This window comes from Osmerus mordax, chromosome 1 (assembly GCF_038355195.1).
Source record: "Osmerus mordax isolate fOsmMor3 chromosome 1, fOsmMor3.pri, whole genome shotgun sequence".
NCBI lineage: Eukaryota > Metazoa > Chordata > Actinopteri > Osmeriformes > Osmeridae > Osmerus > Osmerus mordax.
Genome location: NC_090050.1, coordinates 11,398,209 through 11,420,597, shown reverse-complemented (window position 1 = coordinate 11,420,597; position 22,389 = coordinate 11,398,209). Strand labels below are relative to the sequence as shown.

Genomic DNA, 22,389 nt, shown 5'->3' with positions numbered 1-22,389 from the left:
CTGTTATCTGGCCTCGGCACCCGGTCCTGCCCACGTCGGCCATGCGAAGCGGGCAGCAGATGGCTCAGACTAATCGTCGCCCTCGCACATAAGGAGGGTCGGTAATGTCCTCGATTACACGGGAGGATGATCCGCCGGGCGTTCTCTAGACGCTGCCCCGGCGAGAGGGAGCGTTCACGTTGATTTCGTGTCACGTGACCGCTTTGAGGAAGCAGGGCTCTCGCCGAGTGGAGACGGTGAGGGGAGGCGCGCCGGGGCGACGGCGTCGTTCGCTGCCTCGTGTGGTTCCACAACACTGGGAATAAGAGTCATCGGTTTCCGACGGAAACAGGCGGGAGTGGAGGACGCGCCACTTTGTCGTGCACGGGTGTGTGGTGTGTGTGTGTGTGGTCTGTGTGTGTTTGTGTGTGGTGTGTGGTCTGTGTGTGTGTGCCTTTCCACTTTGGTCCTCTTCTAGCTCAATACTAAAAATGAAGGGGAACGCGAATCCAGGATGAATGAACATGTTTAGAACCCCAACCCCACCCCCCCACAACACACACGTGCACACACACGTGCACACACACACGCGCACACCCACAAAGCCTCCACTACCTCCTCACAGAGCAGGCCCGGGTCTCATTTGAACCTTGCTAACATTCCACTAAGACAGTACCGGTACTTGGAGGCCCAAATGTAAACATCATAATCCAGACTCGGACAGCGCCCGCTCTAAAAAGACTTCCTGAGCTCTGCCTCCAGTCTTAGTGTCTGGTGGATCTAACCCAGCCACCGGCTGACATCCTCAAAGTCTGCAGTGCAGAGAGGTTGGAAGGGGCCAATGCAGCCAGAAGCTCCAATCTATTATGAATGAAAGACAGAGGCCTTAGACAGAGAGGGAGAGAGGTCTATTATGAATGAGAGACAGAGGCATTAGACAGGGAGAGAGGGAGAGAGGTCTATAATGATTGAGAGACAGAGGCATTAGACAGGGAGAGAGGGAGAGAGGTCTATTTTTGCCTAATGGTGATGTTGCATTAAAGCCAACTGATCTCTCCATAATAGAACCTCTGTTATGTTTTGATGAAGCGGAACAGGCCCTGGGGGGGAGGGTTGTGTGTGTGTGTGTGTGTGTGTGTGCCCCCAGTAGCTGGCCTGGGATCACAGCTTGTTAGAACATCAGTATGTTGAAGTGGTTATTAGATCAGTGACTGTACAGGTCTTAGAATAGGCCTCATCATGTTAATGACAGGTCTGTCCGAGAGGGAGTCAGACCACAGTTTTCACGTGAGGGTTTGTGTGTGTGTGTGTGTGTGTGTGTGTGTGTGTGTGTGTGTGTTTGGTCCTCATAGAGCTACATAAATGAATCCAAGACAGCGTGGGTGTGTTTGAGTGTGTTCACTGTAGATTGGGGAGATTTGATGACCCACAGACAGGTCTGTCTCCAGGAAGACATTGCAGTTTGCTGGAGAGGGCTGGTGATGACCTCACTGGTGTAACAGCAGGACTGAATGAGCCCAGTGTGGTCGTTGTGAAGGATCAGGCTGCAGGGCTACTAAACACTGCCTGCCTGTGTGTGTGTGTGTGTGTGTGCGTGTGCGTGTGCGTGTGTGTGTGTGTGTGTGTGTATGTGCGTGTGTGTGTACCGGTCACTTAGCATAACTGTGTGTGTGTGTGCGTGCGTGCGTGCTTGCGTGTGTGTGTGTGTGTGTGCGTGTACCGGTCACTCAGCATAACTGTGTGTGTGTGTGTGTAAGATGATAACGATGATGATCCTTTATGGCTGAAACTGATGAGGGCCTGTGGCTGTGTCGTGTATCTAGAGAGTAGTGTGACACACATACACACACACACGTCTGTCGGTTACAGGCCTTGTCTGCACCGAAATAGTCTCAAGGGTCCCCTGCAGTGTGACTGACGCAGCAGAATTGTCTGGAACCCCACACACACACACACACACACACACATGAATGTCAGAATCAGAGTCAGCTGACAAGTTTTCATCCTGAGGCTATGAAAGCCCCCACTCACAGTCAGTGGTACAAAGAGCTCTTTGTGTTTTACCTGCTCACCCTCACCCTCACCCTCACCCTCACCCTCACACACAGTACAAGACACCCCCGGTGGGTGAAGTGGCATTATCACTTCACCTCACACACACACTGAGCTGAGAGTTGCTACGGCAACGGGTATCTGGCGTCCACCTGGGTCTCGGCAGCAATGCTCCAGCGTCAGCATGTGAAAGGCCCTCGGTGTGACAGACAGACCCAGAGCCAGGCTAGCTCCAGCCTGCAGCCAGGCTAGCTCCAGCCTGCAGCCAGGCTAGCTCCAGCCTGCAGCCAGGCGCTCGCTCCCTCAGGGCTGCCATCAGCTACAGCAGCACAGGGGCTGAATAGGACTCTGTGTGGGTGGATGAGGTCAGGAGTCTAGTGAGCTCATGTTGGAGGTGCTGAAATGCTTTGGTCTGACTCTCTCTCTCTCTCTCTCTCACTGCCTCCCTCTCTCTCTCTCTCTCTCTCTCTCTCTGTGTCTCTCTCTCTCTCTCTCTCCCCCCTGCCTGCAGACCTGCGTGGAGCCACAGGGCCCAAGCCCCTCAAGCCCCAGCGTTCCCTCCCCGGGACCCCCGTCACCCTCAAGCACTTTGACCTGAAGACCTCCATGGACGGCAAGTACAAGGAGATCGCCGAGGTGAGTCCCCAGTGTGACACCAGCTGGCTGACGGACACGGACAGGGGTTCGGAGGAGGAGGTTCGGCAAAGGCATCGGGGCGTCCCTATTCTCGTGCGTATTCGTTAGGAGTTTACACCTGTGTGTGTGTTTGTGTGTGTGTGTGTGTGTGTGTGTGTGTGTGTGTGTGTGTAGGAGCTGTTCACTCGCAGCCTGGCGGAGAGCGAGATGCGCAGTGCTCCCTATGAGTTCCCGGAGGACAGCCCCATCGAGCAGCTGGAGGAGAGACGCCACCGTCTGGAGAGACAGATCAGCCAGGACATCAAGTGAGCAACACACACACACTGACATACACACACTCTGACACACACACACACACTGAAACGCACACACACTGACATACACATTGACACACACACACTCTGACATACACACACTGACATACACACACACATAGAGACCCTGCCCCTAACAGACACAAGTAAAGGTTCCCCCATAAAGGTAGTCCCCCGTCTCTCTCTCTCTCACACACACACACACACACACACACACACACACACACACACACACACACACACACACACACACAGCTCTCTCTCACACACACACACACACATACACACACACACACACACAGCTCTCTCTCACACACACACACACACATACACACACACACACAGCTCTCTCTCACACACACACACACACACACACACAGCTCTCTCTCACACACACACACACACATACAGCTCTCTCTCACACACACACACAGCTCTCACACACACACATACAGCTCTCTCTCTCACACACACACAGCTCTTACACACACACATACAGCTCTCTCTCACACACACACAGCTCTCACACACACACATACAGCTCTCTCTCTCACACACACACAGCTCTTACACACACACATACAGCTCTCTCTCACACACACACATACAGCTCTCTCTCTCACACACACACAGCTCTCTCTCACACACAGCTCTCTCTCTCACACACACACAGCTCTCTCTCTCACACACACACACAGCTCTCTCTCCCACATACGGTGCACGCTCAAGAGCTTCCACAGTGTCAGTTGCGAGCTAACTAACAGCAGCTAACAGCCCTCGGCCCAGGGTGGTCCAGACTGTACCACATGTGGCCGAGGGAGGGGTGCGCTGTCTGGGTTGCTGGGGAGATGGTGATGACTGTCTGTTCCACTAAGCCAATCTCTACGGGGGCAGTGGGGGGAGTGTGGGAGGGGTTATTATTATCTGGCTCCCACTGGAGTCTCATGTGACCAATCAAGGTGTTCTACTGCTAACTCATCCTTCTCTGTTTATTCCAACCTCCCTCCCCCTTTGATCATCTTTCACACCCTCAAACCCCCCCCTCCCCCCCCCTCACCCCCCCCCCTCCTCTGTGTGTCGTGTGTGTGTGTGTGTCCCGTTTGTCTGCTGGTCCTGTGTGTGTATCTGCTGTCGGACGTCCACTCCTTCTGATTGTGTGTTTGTTTCGGCTCTCTCTCATCTTGCTTTTGCACCCCCCCCCCCCCCACCTCAACACCTGGGCCCTCCGGATGCCCCCTCCGCCCTTCTTTTGCCATGCCGCCATGCACCTGCTGCCCGCTCCACCCACCCTGCCCTGCGCCCGCCTGCCTGTCGCGCCGTCCTGCCTGCCAGGCTTGAGCCTGAGATCCTGCTGCGAGCCAAGCAGGACTTCATGAAGATCGACAGTGCTGCCGACCTGGAGTGAGTGAGCCACTTCACTTCTAGAGACCTGTTAGAGACTTCGAGAGGCCATCCACGTCTAGCCCTCTCTCTCTCTCTCTCTCTCTCTCTCTCTCTCTCTTTCCTCTCGCTGTCTGTTCTCTCTCTCTCCCTCTTGACGATACCGTTTGACCACGCGTTCTCACGCCACACAGTATGTAGACTGTACAGTATCTTCCACACAGAACTGATAATGGGATCAACTCCTCTCCCCCACCAATAGGACTCTGCCTCTATCCCAGTTCCACTTAGTCAGTAATGCAGATCTGTGGCTTCCTATCCAGCTGCCCTCTGCTGGTGGTATGAGGTAGTGAGCGCAGGCAAGTCTGGTCCTGTTTTTGAGTGTGGAGAGGCAGGGGACGAGGCCAGTGGGACGAGGCCAGTGGGACGAGGCCAGGGGACGAGGCCAGGTGTCTCTGTACGGTACGTCGAGGTGGCAAGGCGCTAGAAAGGCCACTGGCGCTCCAACGCTTCACTGCCTTAATTAGCTCCTTGGTGCTTATCGCCATGGTTACCAGCGCATCTATAGAAAGCTGCGACAGGCATCTTTTGACCTTTGCCAGAGGAAACAGAACTCAGGCCGTAGCCATGGTGAGGGTTATATTACCAAGAGCTGTTAAACTGACGGTGTGTGATGATTATAGGGTTCTAAAACTGGTCCAGTTTCTATTCTTTTTTTACTGTGGACCTTGAGGCCATGTATACTGGTACTTTCCAACGACAAAGATTTTACCTATTCTGCTGGTCTCTTTACATTACCATGCAGCTGTTAGACTATATGTTAAACCATAATATATGATGTCATACTGCCTGCTTCAGTCAGTAGACGATTTATTTGCAGGTAGACAGTCAGAGTTTCATCTGAACATGACCCACTTTGGTGTCTAGACACTTACATTACTATCGGGGTCTCTAGTCACCTTTCTACATTTCTCTACACTCCTTCTCCCTCCCTCTCTCTCTCTCTAACTATCTCTCTCGTTATCTGTTTCTTTATCTTTTCTCTGCACCCTCTCTCTCTCTGCCCACCTCTCTCCCTCTCCCTCCCTCCACGTCCCTCCCTCATGTTTCACTCTCTCCCTAGGTTCATGAACGACCAGAGTGAGGACATGGTGGACGACGGCTTCAGGGAGAGACACATTCCGATGGAGAAAGAGTACCAGCGCGTGTCCATCTCTGGAGAGGAGAAGTGTGGGGTGAGACTCCAGCAAAGACACCTCGACCCCCAACACAGTGTGCGTGGCGCCGTGTCGTTGCCATGGTTTCTCAATGGTTACCCCCTGCCCCCCCTACCCAGGTCCCTTTCATAGACCTGGTAGACGCCGCCAAGTGTGTGGTGAAGTCCCTGTTCATCCGGGAGAAGTACATAGCCCTGTCCATGCAGAACTTCTGCAAGACCACCGCCCGCTCCCTGCAGGAGCTGGGGGAGAAGCCTCTGGATCTGCGCGTCTACGAGGAGATCCCCGAGACCCCCGTGGACGCTGGTAACACTCCCTCACTCCCTCACCATCAGTCACTGTGTCACTCACTCCCTCACTCCCTCACCATCAGTCACTGTGTCACTCACTCCCTCACTCCCTCACCATCAGTCACTGTGTCACTCACTCCCTCACTCCCTCACCATCAGTCACTGTGTCACTCACTCCCTCACTCCCTCACCATCAGTCACTGTGTCACTCACTCCCTCACTCCCTCACCATCAGTCACTGTGTCACTCACTCCCTCACTCCCTCACCATCAGTCACTGTGTCACTCACTCCCTCACTCCCTCACCATCAGTCACTGTGTCACTCACTCCCTCACTCCCTCACCATCAGTCACTGTGTCACTCACTCCCTCACTCCCTCACCATCAGTCACTGTGTCACTCACTCCCTCACTCCCTCACCATCAGTCACTGTGTCACTCACTCCCTCACTCCCTCACCATCAGTCACTGTGTCACTCACTCCCTCACTCCCTCACCATCAGTCACTGTGTCACTCACTCCCTCACTCCCTCACCATCAGTCACTGTGTCACTCACTCCCTCACTCCCTCACCATCAGTCACTGTGTCACTCACTCCCTCACTCCCTCACCATCAGTCACTGTGTCACTCACTCCCTCACTCCCTCACCATCAGTCACTGTGTCACTCACTCCCTCACTCCCTCACCATCAGTCACTGTGTCACTCACTAACTCACTCACTCATCCATCAGTCAGTAACTCCCCCCCCTCCCTCCCCCGATCCATGACGACACAGTAACCCCATTGGATGCGTCATGTCAAGTGCGATATGGAAACGTTTTTCCCCCCCTCAATCTTCTCCAGATGCCCCTGTCCACCCCCCCGTATCGAAGACCCACCCCTACGAGAACCAGGACCCCAAGAACATGCCGGGCGACACAGGCTACAGCTGCAAGATGGTGGACGGGGTGGTCCACGTCTACACCAAGAAGAGCCCCATGGAGAAGTGAGTCAGTATGCGTGGGCGAGTGAGTGTGTGTGTGTCTTCTGTTTGTTGGCAGATGATCGCTTGAGTGCGTGTGTGTGACTGCTATGTCCCTTTGTATGTGTGTGTGTGTGTGTGTGTGGATAACTAATGAGTGTGTGTGGTTGGTCCCAGGAGCACAGAGCTGGACCTGCCCTACCCAGATCTGAAGGAGTACATCGCTGACATGAACGTCATGATGGCCCTCATCATCAACGGGCCTGTGTGAGTGGACACTCCGAGAGTACACACACACACACACATCAGTCTTACACGCACACACATGACCCCGTACAAACACACCAGTCTTACAGACACATTCGTCTCATCCTGTTTGCTGGCGTCTATGTGTGTGTGTGTACAGGAAGTCTTTCTGCTACCGGCGTCTGCAGTACCTGAGCTCCAAGTTCCAGATGCACATCCTGCTGAACGAGATGAAGGAGCTGGCCGCCCAGAAGAAAGTCCCCCACCGAGACTTCTACAACATCCGCAAGGTCTGCCTCCACATCACATCCTGGAGGGCTGGAGGCGCCTCAGTCCCACCGAGTGTAGATCTAGAGCCCGTAACTCACTTTGGTAGTTCTGTAGATGCACAGTCGATCCTCATTCCTGGAGACATGCCCATGCATGCGCTTGTGCAGTATCGCTGCTGTGTTTCGTATTTGAATGTGTGTCACATTTCCTGTTTGTGGCCAAACGTGACGGAGATTCATTGTTGAACGCATACTTTTCCCCGACTCACGCACACACACTCACACACACTCACCAAAGGTGGACACACACATCCACGCGTCGTCCTGCATGAACCAGAAGCACCTGCTGCGCTTCATCAAGCGAGCCATGAAGAAGTACCCGGGGGAGATCGTCCACGTGGAGAGGGGCAAGGGCCAGACCCTGATGGAGGTGTTTGAGTCCATGAACCTGACCGCATTCGACCTGAGCGTGGACACGCTGGACATGCACGCGGTGAGGAGGGAGGGGAGGGGTGAGGAGGGAGGGGAGGGGTGAGGAGGGAGGGGAGGGGTGAGGAGGGAGGGAGGGGAGGGGTGAGGAGGGAGGGAGGGGAGGGGTGAGGAGGGAGGGGGGACTTTGAATTTGGAGTTAGAAGAGGATTGAGTGCTTTTATTTCGCATTTTTGAAGAGTCGTTCCTGGTTGAATGGGGGGGGGGATTTGGGCAATGGTGTTGGGGCTGAGGAAGAGAAAGCTCCTCCAAACTGAGCCGTCATTCCTCTCGTCTCTCCAGGACCGCAACACGTTCCACCGCTTCGACAAGTTCAACGCCAAGTACAACCCCATCGGAGAGTCCATCCTCCGAGAGATCTTCATCAAGACGGACAACCACATCGAGGGGAAGTACTTTGCTCACATCATCAAGGTAGGTGACCCCCTCCCCCCATTTAGCCTGTGATACTCAAGTGGGTGAGAGACCATGTTCCGTCTCCGTGCATTCCTCACCAATCTAATCCTATCTGGATAATTGAATTATAAAGTAAGTGGTTTATAGTAATGAAGTAGAGGGAGTTGGTCCCAGTTGGAGAAACAGCCCGAGCCCTGCTCGCCAGTGTCCCTGCGTTGACCCCCGAGGCCCCGTGTGTCCTCCAGGAGGTGATGGCCGACCTGGAGGAGAGCAAGTACCAGAACACGGAGCTGCGCCTCTCCATCTACGGCCGCTCCCGGGACGAGTGGGACCGGCTGGCCCAGTGGGCCGTCAAGCACCAGGTCTACTCCGACAACATCCGCTGGCTCATCCAGGTGCCACGCCTCTTGTGAGTGAGCTCTCCTTCAGACCGGGGGCCACACTGGGTCTACGACGGCACCCAGCATGGAGGGTTGTGAACTTCAGAGGGAGAGTGGAAAAGCCAAACGTCACACAGGGCGTATTGTTGTCATTTGGGTTCCGCTTTGGTCTGCTGTCATTCCGTTGTCTTCCATCACACGACACGCAGTAGAAGCCCACCCACGCAGATGCTCTGAGATGAACACGCCCCCTTGTCAACATCGAGGCTCTTTTCAGGCTTGTCCTGTTTGTGACGGACTCTCCCCCCTCCCCCACCCCTCTCCTCCCCACAGTGATGTGTACCACACCAAGAAGCAGCTGGCCAACTTCCAGGAGATGCTGGAGAACATCTTCCTGCCCCTGTTTGAGGTCACGGTCAACCCCCGCAGCCACCCTGAGCTCCATCTCTTCCTGCAGCATGTAAGAACACAGCATAGGACCCCGACCAGAAGCTACATCTAAACCAGGACTCAAGTGTACACAAACTAGTTTGGGGAATACAAGGATTGTGTAGATCTTCAAAAACTTGATTATTAGTATTTCTTTCCCCCTTCTGATTCAATATAAAGACGAAGTGTGGCTGTAATGCAGTTCCAATGCTGTGGTTGTGTCGCGTGTGTCTGTTCAGTTGGTGGGCTTCGACAGCGTGGATGACGAGTCCAAGCCGGAGCACCACATCTTCAACATGGACAGCCCCCTGCCGGCCCAGTGGACGGAGGAGGACAACCCTCCCTACTCCTACTACCTGTACTACACCTACGCCAACATGACCGTGCTCAACCACCTGCGCAGGTACACACACAGCCGCACACAGCCAGGGTTCACTGACATTACTACCTATCTGGGACCAGGTAGGGCTACTACCTGCCACACACATGTAGGGTTGGCTAACATATTGACCTACCACACATACGTAGGGCTGGCTAACATATTTACCTACCACACATACGTAGGGCTAGCTAACATATTTACCTACCACACACACCTAGGGCTAGCTAACATATTTACCTACCACACATACGTAGGGCTAGCTAATATATTAACCTACCACACACACTTAGGGGTGGCTAACATATTTACCAACCACACACATGTAGGGCTAGTTAACATATTTACCAACCACACACATGTAGGGCTAGCTAACATATTTACCTACCACACACACGTAGGGATAGCTAACATATTTACCTACCAAACACACGTAGGGCTAGCTAACATATTTACCTACCACACACACGTAGGGCTAGCTAACATATTTACCTACCACACACACGTAGGGCTAGATAACATATTTACCAACCACACACATGTAGGGCTAGCTAACATATTTACCTACCACACACACGTAGGGCTAGCTAACATATTTACCTACCAAACACACGTAGGGCTAGCTAACATATTTACCTACCACACACACGTAGGGCTAGCTAACATATTTACCTACCACACACACGTAGGGCTAGCTAACATATTTACCTACCACACACACGTAGGGCTAGCTAACATATTTACCTACCACACACACGTAGGGCTAGCTAACATATTTACCTACCACACACACGTAGGGCTAGCTAACATATTTACCTACCACACACACGTAGGGCTAGCTAACATATTTACCTACCACACACACGTAGGGCTAGCTAACATATTTACCTACCACACACACGTAGGGCTAGCTAACATATTTACCTACCACACACACGTAGGGCTAGCTAACATATTTACCTACCACACACACGTAGGGCTAGCTAACATATTTACCTACCACACACACGTAGGGCTAGCTAACATATTTACCTACCACACACACGTAGGGCTAGCTAACATATTTACCTACCACACACACGTAGGGCTAGCTAACATATTTACCTACCACACACACGTAGGGCTGTATAACATGGCTACCTAGCGTGGTTTGAACACAATGTGTTTTGATGTGTGGTCCTTCGCAGGAGGCGTGGCTTTAACACGTTCGTCCTGCGGCCTCACTGCGGGGAGGCGGGGCCTATCCACCACCTGGTGTCGGGTTTCATGCTGTCAGAGAACATCTCTCACGGGCTGCTGCTTCGGAAGGTCAGAACATCACTGTTTCCATGACGACACCTCCCTAGCAACACATCAACAGCAGCACTTTAGGGAGACTAATGAAACAATTGTAATGCTCCCCAAAGCATTGCATAGCAATGTGTTCCAGCACGCCCCCAAAACGTACTCATGCCCCATCACTGGTGCCGAGGAATATGAAAAGAACTTGTGAATGTAGAGGACTGGAGACTCCAGACCTCACAGCAGGATTCAGGTCGACTCCCTGTCTGACTCATCTGTTCTCCCCAGGCCCCAGTGCTGCAGTACCTGTACTACCTGGCCCAGATCGGCATCGCCATGTCTCCCCTCAGCAACAACAGCCTGTTCCTCAGCTACCACCGTAACCCCCTGCCTGAGTACCTGTCCAGGGGCCTCATCGTGTCCCTGTCCACTGACGACCCCCTGCAGTTCCACTTCACCAAGGTCAGAGGGGAAACCTACCCAGCAGACACTGCCTCACACACAAAGACACTCCAAGCTAAGTTGTTCATTGTGTTTGTGTGTGTGTGTCAGGAGCCCCTGATGGAGGAGTACAGCATAGCGGCCCAGGTGTGGAAGCTGAGCTCCTGTGACATGTGTGAGCTGGCCCGGAACAGTGTCCTCATGAGCGGCTTCTCCCACAAGGTACGCCACCCTCCTCTCTCTCTCCGTCCGCTCATCCCTCCCTCCTGGCTTCCTCTCTTCTGTTTAGATCTATGGAGGAGGGGAGTGCAGACACACACCCAGTAGTGATCATCTCTAAACTATTTTCCATTACCGAGTAGAGATCTGGAGTAGGTGGGGTTTGAATGCAAACCAATTAAGCATGGCTGACTCATTTGTTTCGAATGGGTTTCAACAGGAAGTACTGTCCAAAGTGTTTTAAGTGTCACGTCAAGTGTCCTCCCCCCCCCCCCCCAGGCTAAGAGCTACTGGCTGGGCCCCAACTACAGCAGGGAGGGGCCGGAGAGCAACGACATCCGCCGCACCAACGTGCCGGACATCCGCGTGGCGTACCGCAGCGAGACGCTGAGCGAGGAGCTCCACCTCATCACCCACGCCGTGCGCAACCAGGAGCTGGACATCATCGACGAGGAGGACACCCTCACCATGGCCCCGCTGGCCCCCGGGAAGCCCTAGACCCCCTCCCCTTCAGAACCACCACTCCTCCCCCTATACCTCTCCTCCTCCCCCCTCCCCCCCTCCCCCCCCCCCCCCCTCCCAACACATTGTGAGGTGAGATCCAGCTTACCTCTCGTACACACGCCAGCCCCAGCACTCCCTTAAAAAAGCTCTTACTGTGCACTTGCCCCCCCGCCCGCCCCGCCCCAGCCCGGCAAACCAAACCGACAGCCAAGTATGCCCACCGCTCATCCGGTTCCCCTCCAGCACCCTCCAGCCTGGGGTTCGGGGAGGGGTACAGTTGTCTCCACAACAGGTCCTGGTTAGGTCCTATCACAGCCATCGTTGATTTCCCCCCATAACTTTGTCGCTTTGGATGTTTGTCACATTTTCCTATGCCTCTACTTCCCTCTCCCATCTTCTCTCTCTCCTCCTTTTTCTCTCACTGTGATTATGTGTTCAGTCTGCACAGCCAGTGTTGGCAGGAGACATCTCCAGTGCTTAGTGTTGTCCTGGAACGCCCACGTGGGAGACGGAAGAGACTGAAGCTGGTGGGGTTTCTCTCCAGCTGTAGAGTAACTGTGAGAATCCCGCCCGGTCTCCCAAAGCGTTCAGAACCCTGCATGGGAAGGCCCTGCGTTGCATTCTGAGATTTTCGCATGATTGTATACATCCGCACGCACGCACGCACGCATACACCAAAACACACACACTCTGCACAGTTAGCCCGTCCCACGAAGCTGCTTATCTTCCATAACCCAGTCACGCTGCCTTACCAAAGCTCCACGCTAGCGCCCCGTCTGCACGAAGGGGATAGGCTCCTTATGAAGTAGCGACGCAGACAAACAGCAAGATAAAACGACCAGCGATGTCTGCGGTTTTGCCTTTACCTACACAGCACTTAGAAGAAGAAAAAACGCATGGGTGGGTCTTGACGTCTGGCTATATATCGCCCCCTTTCACGTAGGAGGGGAAAACTCCTATAGTGACTCCAAAGTTGCATGGAAACAGTGAGGCTGCTGCTGATGTGAAGCCTAGAGAGAGATGTTACAGGGACCAGAGCAGATGCACTGGACCAGTGCTCCAGTCTGCTCCATCCAATCACCAGGGTTTTTTCTTCATGGGTCGGGGGATGTTTCTCGCGACTCATTGGCTACGTAGGACTCCGCCCCCCGACAGCGGGATTGGCTGTAGGGAAAGCCAGCAGATAGTGCTTCCAGTACAGCCCCATGCAGGGCTAAAGTCCAGCCCAACACCAGCCTGTGTGTCTGTCTACTGCAAACATTCCACGGGGCCAACATTTAAAGAAGGTTATTTTCGTCTGCGGCCTGTGTACATAGACAGAATTCACGTTAGTTTTATGAAGCAGCCAAGAAGAGTAGATTTATACTGCAGGAGTAGATGTGTGTATATTATTGAAAAGAGAATGAGGATCTCGTCTTGGTATGGATTTCATGGTAGACCATTTACGGGGTATGAACAGGGAGGTGTGTGTGTACGTGTGTGTGTGCACATGTATGTGTGTATGAGGAGACCCCTTGGCCACAGCTTGCAGCTCCCAGCACAAGTACCTGAAGATGAGTTCACTTTCGTCCAAGCCGGGGAAAGAGGGTCTCCCCCACACCATTACCTCAACTGTCCAACATGCCCCTGTGTGTGTTTGTGTGTATGTGTGTGTGTGTGTGTGTGTGTGTGTGTGTGAGAGAGAAGGGGTGTTGGAGAGAGGAACACACACACTTATATTTGGTCCAGTGCAGAGACTGGATCCCAGACTTGGTCCCACGTGTTGTGTTTTGACTGCATGCAGAGCACCGTATGCATCAAGCCACAGACTAACCAGTGCCTTTTTAATTTGAGCTTTGGGCACCGCCTAGCCGCCTCTGTCCTGGCTGTTTCCACGTGTCAAGCCTCAGTCCACCTCGCTACCGTCTAGAACAAAAAGCAAGAAGAAGCAAGAAACGCCCCCTCTTTCTCTCTCTCTGAGCTTCAACAGGGAAGTGCTGTTTGTCCTCCTCCAGAACCGACCCCAGAGGGACCCGAGCTGCATGCTCGTCTTCCTCCTCCAGAACTGAGGCCTTGGCCTTGAACAAGAAAGCCTTGACTTTTTAAACCAGTAACCTCCTCTAGTTCCTCTTTAGCTGCCTAGTTCTCAGTGCGTCCTGTGTTTCTGCATGTCAGCATGGAGTCACGGAGGGGCCTGGGAGGAGAGTCAGAGAAGCCGGGGCGTAATGTGAAGTAGCACAGATTCCAAGGTGGCCGACCGGGCCATGTACCGCATGGAGTATGTGTGAGGGATCTTTTAGCGCTGCCAAACCGAGTGGAAGTCTGCTCTTTCGCCCCCCAGTGGATAGTTTGAACAGTGCAGGGTCCTGGTAGACTTGCTGCATGACTGGCCAGGATTAGGTCTGTGCTGCTACAGATATTGATGCACTCCCCATAGTAACATCTTGCTGGTGTTCACCAAAAGCACCTTTTTGTCCTGTGTAGCTTGCCATGCATCTAACCTACTTCTCCCTGTCATTGGACCTATTTTATGTCCATCAAACTGTGAGCTTATTTTTCTTTGTTTTCTTAGATATATCATATTGATCTAATATAAGTGTAACTTCTACTGCTGGTCTGCTTGCACAGTACCTTATGATGGCAAGACTGTTCCAGTACAATGACTGGTTGATGCACCTAAAGTTGTACATTTGTAGAACGCATTCTAAAATTATACCTGTTAGTCAATTAAAACAGAATAAGATCTAATTTAATAAAGTATATAAAGGATATTGTATGTTTGACAGAATTGGAATGTGATCAGATCCTCAGCAGATATGTGTTTCCCTGCTGAGAGGGTTTGTTGCTGGACAAAGGGGGAGTCAAAGTTGTAAAAAGTGTATTTTTTTAAAGCTACAGAGATAAGCAAAATTCTATAAACAATGTATCAGTGTCTAGATCTGACAGACAAGTGCGGTAGCTGTAGATCATTGTGAGCCGTTATTAGTCCTGAAAACGAAACCGTTTGTTATCTTTACTCCTATTACTATTCGCCTGACAATAATGTAGCTTGTAGACTTGAAATGGAACCCTGCAATGTTGATTTTGCCTATTTTATATCTTTTTTTAATTTTTTCAACACCGTTTTTTGTTGATTGTTGTGGTAGAAAAGGAATATCTCCAATGAGTATCTTTCTGTAGGTGAGAAAGTTCCAAAGCCAACAAGAGTTCTGTTGCTATCAAGACCTGCAGTATACAGTACTGTGTGACGTTAAAGCTACACATACAGTCTGCCTTCCGTAAACACACCCACACACACAGGAGTACAGTGTACCAGTCCCTCCCACAAATACACACTACTCACTGACCCTCTCCACTTCTCTCAGGTCGATGCAGAGTAGTGTTTGTTGTTTCCTTTAAATGGACATTGATCTACAGCTCTTCACTAGTCGTTTGATATTTCCATCATATTTTGCAGGGAATATTCCGAGAGAGAAAAACACGTTTTCAGAGGTTGCAGTTCTGTATTAGGAGAGGGATGTGGGTGCAGTGGGTACCAAAGCATGTAGCGTCCGTGTTCAACTGTTCAAAGTGTCGGCACACTGAGGGACAGCGAAGTTCATTCATGCTTTTATTGTCATCCATCCAATCTATCTATGGTTCCTCGGGGATGCACACTAGTTTACTTCATGTAAGTCTCACATTTGAGTTCTCGATCTCAGTCGGCCTGTCTGTGTACGCCGTGTCATAACCCATCCGAGCACACAGGTTACACCTGATTTCTTCCACATGTAGAAATCTGTACCTGTTCTAAATGAATGACCGCTATAGATACCGTTTGGGAGTCCATATTGCAGTTCTGTTGTGCTGTGGTTCAGCTGTGCAGGGAGTCTTGGGACAACTGTCACTATCAACACCGCCTGTCATCACACAGTGACTCGCACACACCGTGAAGTTGATCTATCGATGTTTACACAGAGAATACTATGGATTATTTTCCCCATAAATGCATAGACTATTCAAATGTCATGTTCATGAGACCCTTATCTCTGTTTTACCACGTGCTCATCCTGTTTTATTTTTCTATTGCAGACTGATTTGACTGTATTTGTAATTAGTTTGATTCCTTGTGCTGTAGTCTCTATCCTGGCTTTATAAAGGGTGCCTGTTTAACACACTCTGATGCTTCTAATATGGTACACATGTAATGTCTGAAGATGGAATAAAGCATGTTTATTCATCTAACATTGTTGTCTTCATTCATTTTTTATTGATTTGATATATGTTTATATACATCATTTATCATTTAAATAGAATGTACTGTATATACATGAATATAAGGAATGCCTATGTTGTACCAATACTGCACAAGACAATTGTTAACTACTTATACTGGATAGACAGGGCCATTTATATTTATCTGTCAAATTACAGTACCGGTAGTAACACATATACAATAACATAAACCTGAAATGTTTTTTTACAGATATGACATTCACAGTATGATTTATGAATCTCCAATTGTATTCATATTTCATCATTACCAATCAATTGATAGGATTATATATGAAATGACAAAATATCCACAAATCACCAATCTTGAGATCCTCAAATGATCTGTCATCTAATTCAAACTATCAATACTGGTTTATAAAATGAGCATGTTTATTTATGTGTATGTATGTACATACATATATATCAGCATTATGCAGCTATGGTGGTTGTAGTTATGAGTCCTCTAACAGATGCTGAAAGTCAGAAATAACGTTTTTGGTCTTCCTTCTCTAACATGTTCTTTATTCTCTGGTCCTCCACTCCCTCTCAAGGCTCCATTGGCCTGACTTGACTGGCAAGCTGAGAAAGGAAGACATCAATCGAAAGTGAGGAAAGAAGAATCCAAATACAGACCAGTCATGAGACCAAACTCTGTCTCCAAATTTCTCTCGTGAATGTTTCTAACACTTACAGCCAGGGCCGACTTAATGTTCTGTAGCTGGTAGAAGACCCGACCTCCCTCTTCTGGACACACGATCTTCAGCTCTTCCCTGGTCATGCCCAGGAGCATTGAGCCACTCAGCACGCCCAGGCAACGCACCGTGCTGGGGGGGGGGGGGAGAATTCAGCAAACAGCATGAACTGATTCTACAGGAGGAGACACATTACTCTTCACTGTATGGGGCCGAATCTGAAGTCGGTTTATTCGCCCAAACACAGAATGTTTTATGATCTCGTCCAGGCACATGTTTAGAGTAGGTTTAGACTAAAATATCAAGTAAGTGGTCATCCTAGAGTAGACCTGGTCGGTGTGGATTCCTAAATGGATGTGTGTCAGTATGTTGGATGGTACTTACATTTTGCTGAAGCCCTTGTACTCCAGCCAGACTTTCACGTCATCGGGTCTGGACTTCCTGGTCAAGGAGGGGACGGTTTTGGTCTGTGGTGAACCGGTTAGCTTAGGGTCAGTAATGGTTGTTAATAACTGCAAAAGGTGAGATCTATAAAGCTCAACCTGCTAAGTGTGTTGGGTAAATGAGTAAATTAGTTATTGGTCTTTGCAAGGAAATGTATTTAGCCCAAAACAACCATCACAAGGTCACCAGACACATGCCCCAACAATGAGGCCTGGATCCGTCACCTAAGAACCTGTGCTGGAGGGTCCTACCTGCTCCTTCTCTCCCTTGTCCAGAACCTCCAAGACGTTATTGGGTACGAAGCCTTCCTCTCCTCCCGAGTTCCTCACCTTCCACCACTGCTTGGACATGTCCAGTAACTGTGGAGACACCGTTGTTTACCAACTCATTACGACACAGTGGTCAGAATGTTGATGACTTCTTTGGGTGTTGTTCATGAGTTCATGAGGCTCACCTGAACCACCTCTCCTTTTGAGATGCTCAGCTCCTTGTGGTTTCTGGCTGAGAAATCATACTTCACACGCATGTAAGTGGGACTGGGCTCACCTGGTCTGAACAAACACAGTTATGGGATAATAGACACAGAAACACACACACACAATAATTGTAAACACATTTGGTTGTGTGTGTATAATGCTTACTGTGACGGTGGAAACTTCATTGGGGCTGATTTCTGTAAACACACGTAATTGAAAATATATTTTCTAAAGCCTTTTGTTTCACTATGCTAGTTAATGGTTTTGATGATGTTGTCGGTGGTGGGGGTCTTTACCTGTTTGGGGGCCTGGTGCTGATTCTGCTGCCCGCTGTTGGTCTCTCTTTCTGGGGAACCTTCTGTCACGTCTGGGGGCTGCCAGCCGTCTAGGAACTCTGGAGTGTAGGTGGGGATGTCCTCGTCATCCTCTGGCCATTTGGTACTGAGAACATTAGTCAAGAGGTTCCATTGTTAAAATAACCTAGCGACATTTGACTATAAATCCCTAATTTACTGTAAACATTGTTTTAACCCTAAACCCTGACTATAACTTTAGAACCTATGTTCTCCATCTCAACATTTTGTCCACGGTATACAGTACACACATCCACGTGACCCAGGGGGGGGGGGGGACCAGGGGGACGACACCAGGGGGAGGAGATCAGGGGGAGGAGACCAGGGGGAGGAGACCAGGGGGAGGAGACCAGGGGGAGGAGACCAGGGGGAGAAGACCAGGGGGAGGAGACCAGGGGGAGGACACCAGGGGGAGGAGATCAGGGGGAGGAGACCAGGGGGAGGAGACCAGGGGGAGAAGACCAGGGGGAGGAGACCAGGGGGAGGAGACCAGGGGGAGGAGACCAGGGGGAGAAGACCAGGGGGAGGAGACCAGGGGTCGTACCTGGGGATGTTCCAGGCGTCTCCGAGGGACTGCCACAGCTGGTCCTCGTCTGGGGTGGCCTCCTCACTCAGCAGCACGATGCACATAGGCTCCAGGAGGGGGGCCACGATGGAGGGGGGCAGGTCCTCTGGGCAGTGAGACACCACCTGGAGGGAGGGACGGAGGGAGGGAGGGACGAAGGGAGGGAGGGAGGGAGGGAGGGAGGGAGGGAGGGAGAGAGAGAGAGAGAGAGAGAGAGAGAGAGAGAGAGAGAGAGAGAGAGAGAGAGAGAGAGAGAGAGAGAGAGGGAGTTCATTTAGAATGACTATCTATTAAGCAGAAGAACCTTCCACTGCAGTAGTGGTTTAAAGTGTTTATAGTAGTCACACTCTTAGTGAAACTCTCAGGTAATGCAATAGAGTGTCTCTGGGCTTGATATGAAATAACTAGAGTACTTTACTTAGTATCCAAAAGGAAGTCAATATATATTTTTTAATAAACATGAAAAAACATTAGCAACTTACATATGCTAAAGTGGAGAAGAGAACATGGACGAAATCCTGAGCACTGGGATTCTTGATCTTTCCATTGAGCTCCCCCTGTCACACAGACCAGGCCATCTGGGATTAACGCATCATTGGATGATGATGAGATTGTCCCATGTACGAGTGATGATGAAGAACAAGCATAATTACCAGCAGGTTGAACCCAAACTTGATTTTCTGGAGGCAAGATTCAAATTCCTCTCTTGGTGGCATGCCTTTTATAGCTTGAAAGTACAAATGGATTTCCATTACATCACATCATTCCACTGCATCATCATACAATGACTGTCCATAAAGTATGATAATTTCAAAAGTAGATTATCTACTATTTTAATGTCTTATAAATTAATTACGATTAAAATCACCTTTAACCTTCTTCTTTTTCTTCTTTTTCTTCTCGTCTTTGGCCACTATGGCAGATATTTTGCCCATAAATATTTCTACGTCGGTGAAGATGTGATTCAAGATGTCCTACAGAGGTATAAATACAGTCAAAGTGGACATGGGTACGAGAAAAGAGCAGTGGTTTAGTGTACATAGTATCTGGGGAATGCCAATATGTCAGTAATCTACTGTGCATATGCACATATTGTACATAATTCCCAGGGAAGGTATTCTGTGCAGAAGTACGTAAGTTTTGGAACTATTAAGGCTTTGGGTTGAGTGAAGACCAGACCCAGAGTACTGACCACATTCCTGTCTATCTCTGTGTATTGGCGCTGTGGGGAGACTGGGATGGGCTCCTCCTCCACAGAGGGGGGTCCGGAGGGGGGTTCCACCCTGGGCCTGACTGGTACAGGTTTTGGGGGGGCTTCATCTGCCCAGAAAATTGTCAAAAAGAGACAGTATATAATTTAGAGCCTTAGCCCAGTTATTCCAGTTCATTTGTACATAGAAAACATGCTATGTACTTCTCACAAGTCTCACTCCTGCCTTGTTTCTGGTCTCTCACCGTAGTCCGGAGCACTCCACTGAGACACAGGGTCGCTCGGAGGGTTCCATTCGGTCTCTTCAGGGGGTGGGGCTATGTTCCTTGTGTGCTTAATTATCTGAGGGCTTGTTATGGCGGCCAGATTTTCTCTATACGAAAGGCATGGACATTTGAATTATTTTCATGTGAAAACACATGGTTGATAGGAGGAAATGGAATCCAGAAAGACAATTGTGTTTTCAATAAGTTGACTTTACCTGGAGCCAGAAGTCTCTCTCCTCTGAGGAAGAGCTCTCTTTAAGTCCTTTTCAATGTATTCAGCCTAAATAACCACATTCAGAAGGTTAAATGAACACTTAACACGTCACAAAAATTCTTAGATCAAGTTTAGCAGTTATTGGGTAAGCTTAACTGTTGTATGACATCAAACTGTATGGTCCAGTATAACTACAGTGTAGCTACAGTATAACTACAGTAAAGCAGAGACTCTCCAGTTGCCTCCTCACCCTGAGCTCCTCACACTGGAACAAGAAGACGCTGGTGATTCTCCTGCTGTGGTCGTGCACCGACACGGTCAGCAGGGAGTTGTACACACAGCTGTCCATCACGGCCTTCAGCTCCAGGATGCTGCTCAGAGCCAGGGACTCCAGTTCCTCCTACACCCAGTATAGTGAGGGCGAGATGGGGGGGAAAGGTACACAGGGTGGCAGGGAAGGGGGAGGAGGAGATGACCAAAGGAGAGAGGTGGACGGGGGTGGGGATGAGAAGGGGTACAGAGAGATGGGGAGGGGGGGGAGGAGGAAGGAACGAAGATGTGGGGCAGAATGACAACAATTGTACTTCCCTGTACGTGTGTTCACGTTGTCGCACAGCGTGTCTGTCCCCTGTCAATGAGTGCACCTGAAGTACTGACCTTGGTCTCAATGTCGGTCAGCAGCAGGTTGCCATCCCGTACCTCCAGGACCATTTCCTGGCCCCACACACGGCCCATACCATCCAGAAGCTTCAGGCGCTCCACACAGTCCCCGACATCCTGCACCTCCTTCCCATCCAGGTCACAGGTGAACAGGTGCTGCAGCAGGAACAGGAACAGGGCCAGGGCTTACATTCACTTGCATTGTGAAGAATACAGTGTCCATTCTGTATTGCGAAAAACGTGCTTCGGACATGAGACACTTCACGGTTTTCAGTATAATAAGGAAGAATTGTTCGATTTTAACTTAACAAAACATGATGGTATTATATTTTTGTAACAAGAAGATAATACCTCTACTCTGTACTGGAACTTGTTCATCATCTCGTTGATAGATTCAGCATATTCTCTTCTCTGCACTGTTGAGATATGGAAAATAACAGAAACAACCTACATTGAACACTGAGGCGTTCTGATAGACTGGCATTTTGAAAAGGATCATGTTATTTAGTTCCACACTCAATTGTCAAATGTTCTGTTAGATACATTGACTCACAGTATATTGACTTGCCACTGGGTCTGGAGATATTAGATCTCTGGGATGACATATCATCCACAGAGTACACACTTAAAACAGAGAAGAGGAGAACATGAACAACAAGTCTACAACAAACCAGACTGAAAGGGAGAATAAGAGAATAAGGCTGCTACCAAACTCCAGTTTCTAATTCTCGTTAGGGACACCTGCCAGAGACACGTGGGGTGACGTACTTGGACTGTATGGAGCCAGAGTAGCTGCTGGTGTCGTCGCCAAAGGGACTGTTCCTCTGGAACATCTTGACACTGGAGTCCCGCCTGCAGTATCAGTTGCATAACAAACCCTCAGATACGTTCCGTGGAAAACTACCTTGTCAAACACATTACTGTGATAACATGTACTGTCATCCCATTTACAGGGCTAGCATGTTCACTTGTCATCTGCGTTTATCAGGGTTATCTGTGATCGGCTCCAATCAATGATGATACAACTAACGTATTGTTGACGATCTTTTTTCTTTTTTAGTCCTGATGTCCGGCGAATGACTAATCTGTTTTTATCGAGCAGAGCCCTCAGGGCTGTAAACCTGATCCCAGCTCAGGTAGACTCCAGTCAATCATTCACACTGAAGAAACACTGTGGTGTACCTTTCAAAACTGAACGATTTAGAATATGGAATAAAAGGAATTCAATTATTGAATTGAAAAACAATTCAGTCTAAACATTTTGGATTTAGACCATAACCTACAGTATACATTTGAAGACAAATGATAAAGTTAGTCTTGTTAAATGACAGGGGCTCTGTTTGGCCTTCTTGCACTGTAGAAGATAGCTGCCAGGCAACGGCAAGTTTATGGGACAAATAATATTTCTAGGTCTA

At 50.0% G+C, this 22,389-nt stretch overlaps 2 protein-coding genes across 6 annotated transcripts in view; one reads left to right on the top strand and one right to left on the bottom strand.

The window, feature by feature from the left end:
* LOC136954980 (AMP deaminase 2-like) overlaps window positions 1–16,064 on the top strand; it is a 41,873-nt gene extending 25,809 nt beyond the window's left edge. For 3 of the 4 annotated variants that reach the window (XM_067248638.1, XM_067248556.1, XM_067248788.1), the window contains 17 exons: window positions 2,543–2,667; window positions 2,842–2,972; window positions 4,314–4,382; window positions 5,485–5,596; window positions 5,698–5,884; window positions 6,711–6,852; window positions 7,006–7,095; window positions 7,235–7,364; window positions 7,642–7,836; window positions 8,115–8,246; window positions 8,474–8,637; window positions 8,942–9,068; window positions 9,277–9,440; window positions 10,604–10,724; window positions 10,986–11,159; window positions 11,250–11,360; window positions 11,637–16,064. In XM_067248638.1, coding sequence (XP_067104739.1) covers window positions 2,543–2,667; window positions 2,842–2,972; window positions 4,314–4,382; window positions 5,485–5,596; window positions 5,698–5,884; window positions 6,711–6,852; window positions 7,006–7,095; window positions 7,235–7,364; window positions 7,642–7,836; window positions 8,115–8,246; window positions 8,474–8,637; window positions 8,942–9,068; window positions 9,277–9,440; window positions 10,604–10,724; window positions 10,986–11,159; window positions 11,250–11,360; window positions 11,637–11,855 — 2,393 coding nt within the window. In that variant the 3' untranslated portion in view covers window positions 11,856–16,064. The remainder of the gene's footprint in view (window positions 1–2,542; window positions 2,668–2,841; window positions 2,973–4,313; window positions 4,383–5,484; window positions 5,597–5,697; window positions 5,885–6,710; window positions 6,853–7,005; window positions 7,096–7,234; window positions 7,365–7,641; window positions 7,837–8,114; window positions 8,247–8,473; window positions 8,638–8,941; window positions 9,069–9,276; window positions 9,441–10,603; window positions 10,725–10,985; window positions 11,160–11,249; window positions 11,361–11,636) is intronic. The other variant, XM_067248717.1, reaches the window with a different exon arrangement.
* Window positions 16,065–16,071: 7 nt separating this feature from the next.
* eps8l3a (EPS8 signaling adaptor L3a) lies at window positions 16,072–21,823 on the bottom strand. Of its 2 annotated transcripts, none has more exons than XM_067248906.1 (19): window positions 21,743–21,823; window positions 21,528–21,598; window positions 21,326–21,390; window positions 20,972–21,130; window positions 20,565–20,714; window positions 20,316–20,380; window positions 20,080–20,207; window positions 19,817–19,944; window positions 19,493–19,598; window positions 19,278–19,351; window positions 19,107–19,181; window positions 18,604–18,749; window positions 18,003–18,147; window positions 17,872–17,903; window positions 17,685–17,781; window positions 17,482–17,589; window positions 17,171–17,271; window positions 16,786–16,918; window positions 16,072–16,673 (listed from the first exon to the last, which is right to left on the bottom strand). In XM_067248906.1, the coding sequence occupies exons 1-19, from the start codon at window positions 21,805–21,807 to the stop codon at window positions 16,641–16,643; spliced, it is 1,881 nt and encodes a 626-aa protein (XP_067105007.1). In that variant the 5' UTR covers window positions 21,808–21,823; the 3' UTR covers window positions 16,072–16,640. The 2 variants fall into 2 exon arrangements, with proteins under 2 accessions (XP_067105007.1, XP_067105083.1); XM_067248982.1 differs by having other exon boundaries at window positions 17,171–17,253.
* Window positions 21,824–22,389: the final 566 nt, after the last annotated feature.

Coding starts and splice junctions, on each gene's coding strand:
- eps8l3a (XM_067248906.1), bottom strand. CDS start 21,807: ATGTTCCAGAGGAACAGTCCCTTTGGCGACGACACCAGCAGCTACTCT. Junction 20,208..20,315: donor AGAGAGACTTCTGGCTCCAG/GTAAAGTCAACT, acceptor CCTTTCGTATAG/AGAAAATCTGGCCGCCATAA. Junction 16,674..16,785: donor ACATTAAGTCGGCCCTGGCT/GTAAGTGTTAGA, acceptor TTCCTTTCTCAG/CTTGCCAGTCAAGTCAGGCC.